Here is a 3426-nt window from a genome sequence, read left to right on the forward strand (position 1 = left end):
TTCTAGTTTCATTGGCTGGTTATTTCCTGCGGCAGAAATAGCCAACATTGTTTGTCTGTGTTCATGTTAATGAAGGACAATGACATCCACAGAAACATAATAACATGTTTGGTGAAACTCAGCACAACATACTGTATATGTGTTTATACAGGCGTCAAATATATCTGTGATTTGATCTGAGGTAAAATCATTTCAAGTTTTAAGAGACGGTCAGTTTTGAAACTCAGTGCTGAGCTGAAGGTGAAATCCCTCCAGGTGTTCTTTCAGTTTCTCTCTCACGTCTTCTCTCATTTCCACTGTTGCGCTATCGATGACAGAATGCTCATTACCATGGTTATGACAACAAGGGAGGGGGCCGTCTCTGCTGACCGTCATCAGGCTCAAGTCTTGTTGAGATCCAGTTCTGAAACCAGTATGGTGTGTGCGTCATCAGCGATTCCCTCCGTCTTGAGATAGCGTTGTAACCCTTCTTCAGGCGGGAACCAGGATGACCTGCGCCTCAGTATCACCCTGTATCCAAAACAGCTGCTGCTGCAGGTCCTGATGATGCTCCTGACCCGGAGCTTTAGACTGTCCTTCACACGCGTCAGAGAGCAGCAGCCTCCTGACGACAGCCTAAAAACGGCACATTTGGCTCGTGAGCGTCAGGCGGAGACACGGCAGCTGTGACCACACGTTGTAAACTTTGAGTTTGGAGCAAGACTTGGGAATTTGTCAAAGTTGTGACACTGGTTTCTAGAATGTCCCCAGGCATTTTCTCCAGTCGGACTATGTCCCTGCTACATTCATCTGTCCTGTTGTTGACACTGCATTGAGCCTTCACAGAGTCTGTGTGACCTGTGTGGTCCCTTCTTAGTCTGGGAAACAGTGTGTGTCTGTGGATTACTGCCCAGCACCTGCCCTCGTCCACAGTAAAAACAGTATCCGTACTCTTCAGCCCAGCTGTTTGACACTGGAAGAAAGTGGTCCACCTGCTCGGCACATGTGTCTTCAAGCGACATGGTATCCTCGCATTTAGGATCAGTGCCACTCTCCTGGGTTAAAACCTCTCGACATCGTGTGGCACTTTTACAACCATCACGTGACAGGAGCAGTGTGTGCTTCAGCTGTTTATCCCGTAGCCTCAGCACCGTGTTCCGCAGACGGCTCTCCCCTCCGCCTGGCTGCATGCAGCTGTCGCAAGGCTTTCTCCAAGCAGTCAATGGCCTGGTCATAACGCCTCCTCCACAGCAAGGGACAGAGCTGAGCATAGCTGTGCTCCTTTGGAAGGTAGAAACCCCGGAGGAGGTGGCAGGCGCCTCATGTAACGTGATGGGGAGACAGAGCGAGATGGAGGTGGCGATGAAGGACTACTTTGTTGCCGTGACGATCGCTCTACCCTCTGCAGTCTCTGAAGAACACGAAGACGTCTGAGAAGATGCAATGATCTCCTGAGCCTCTGCTGCTGACCTAAGAACTGAGGATTGTTCTGAACTTTGACCCTTCTCTGTCTCCTGGATGTTGTCCTGGCTCATCTGAATGTGGATTCTTCCTGTACAACAAAAACACAGAAAAACACAGATACAGAAAGTTTGGCAGTTGTCCATACTGTGATCAACACTGTACTACTTTCAGTATTTCTGCTGCATTCTTTTGCTACAGTACACATATACTTTCTTCTCTGCTTATGATTAAAATCCGCTCCTGTGCTTCTTGTACAATCTTTGGATGTATCATAAGTACTGGACATCGATGCCGTCTATTCTCTCCATTGCAAATATCTCCCTGACCAAATGAGCCAAAAAAAAGTTTCCTGTGGTATTTAACATGCCACATTAGTGTTTCTCTTCCCCATTGGCCCTGCCCTGCATGATCTAGCTCAGCACATAGACTTTGTATATGATGACATCACACACGCTAAAACAACTCACTTAAGTTAAAAACTAGTTAAACTATAAAACTACTGTGCATATACAGGTACACTTGACAGCTTATTAGATAAAAAAAAGTTGGTCCTGGTCCTAAATCGGTTCTTCCGATGTGTTGTTCTTCCCATTGTTAGGAATTACAGTGGACAAAATATTTTCACAGTAGAACACAGTACTGCCAACACAGGAAATGTGAAAGAAAAATAGTCATAATAATAAGAAAGGTGTTTACCTTTCTGCTCGTTTGCGCGATGTTCGCTGCCTTTTGCATTTGACTGCTGAAGTGGACTCAAACACTGTGGGAAAAGCATCTTCCTTCAGTCTTCTGATCCACTGTGAGTGAAAAAGTCAGCAGCAGGTTCAAGTTTACACCATCGATCAATGACAGTAATTAAACTAATCATGGGTGTACTACACAGGGTGTACCCCGTAGACAGCTCGGTTCCAGCACAAACCGCGAAAAAGCATAACCAGAACAAGTGGAAGAAGATGAATGAATGAATGTTTGCAGACCTGCATCCGGTCAGTTCAAAGTTTGCTGGCGTAAAGTGTTTGGAGCAGAAGTAGATAAAGTCAGCCTGAGGATCCCAGGAGTCGGCACGGTGGGAGTTGGTGATCCAAAGGTTCCTCCGCGTTGCTTCTTTTGGTAATCTGGCCATAAAAGTAACAAATGATTATTGACTGACAAACATCGTCCTTTAAATGTTGTAAATCAGTCACAGACACACATCAATGAGATGCAACACAGGACGACTCAAAAGACTTTGTCTGGATAGCCAAATCCTAATGTTATTATGAACCATAATTTTAACAACACTCTTCAAAATGTGCACCATGCTCACTTGTGAAAAGTGATACCAGCTTTACGGGTTTCACGGGTGTCCCGAGATTTGCAGCCACCCACTGAGCAATGTCTGGGCATCTATAGGTCATGCAAAGAAAAAGGGAAATGGTATAGTTAGAAAGGGTTTTTTTTGTTCACAATGCAAATATTTTGAATCACGTTTTCATTTTAAACATTCTTTTGTAAACTCATCCGGTTCTCCAAATAAACAAATAAACATTAAAAATGCGCCTGAAAAAAGAGAATGAAAAGAATTTTAAATCAGGATGTTATTGAGATATGAGAAACACTGTCTTTTAGGTCATTCTTCAAATCGCCACTAGGTGTCACTGTTCCGTCGTTTGTGCAGTTCTCGGTTAAAGCAATACAGTTCGATGGGAAAGGAGGGTGAATGTTGGTATTTTTTGTCTGAAGTCTTTCCTGCATGAGATGTCTGTGAAGGTAAATGAACAGGAACAAGTTGGCTGACTTTCACACAAAGCGTTAAACGTTAGTTCTGCTGAACTGAGGGCCGGTTGTTGACGCTAGAGCAAACCCCGGACCTCTTCCTTCCGCCCGTCTTTTAATGACTAGTAATTCAATCACCTGTGCTTCCGAGCCAATACAGTGCACCGTGGAATGTTATTTATTGACATGCATCAGCTTCTCATCACTCGTTTTCTCTGCTACTGCTTA

At 44.6% G+C, this 3426-nt stretch overlaps 1 protein-coding gene across 1 annotated transcript; it reads right to left on the minus strand.

Moving 5' to 3' along the window:
- Window positions 1-210: 210 nt before the first annotated feature.
- On the minus strand, window positions 211-2829 carry THAP7 (THAP domain containing 7). Its single transcript, XM_078623272.1, is given in 7 exon segments — window positions 211-321; window positions 493-615; window positions 897-1151; window positions 1153-1278; window positions 1280-1390; window positions 2363-2558; window positions 2750-2829. Coding segments are annotated over 7 exon segments (1002 nt in total).
- Between the last annotated feature and the right edge of the window lie 597 nt (window positions 2830-3426).

The sequence above is a fragment of the Lampetra planeri genome, unplaced genomic scaffold (assembly GCF_965212315.1).
Source record: "Lampetra planeri unplaced genomic scaffold, kcLamPlan1.2.h2 scaffold_2131, whole genome shotgun sequence".
Lineage (NCBI taxonomy): Eukaryota > Metazoa > Chordata > Hyperoartia > Petromyzontiformes > Petromyzontidae > Lampetra > Lampetra planeri.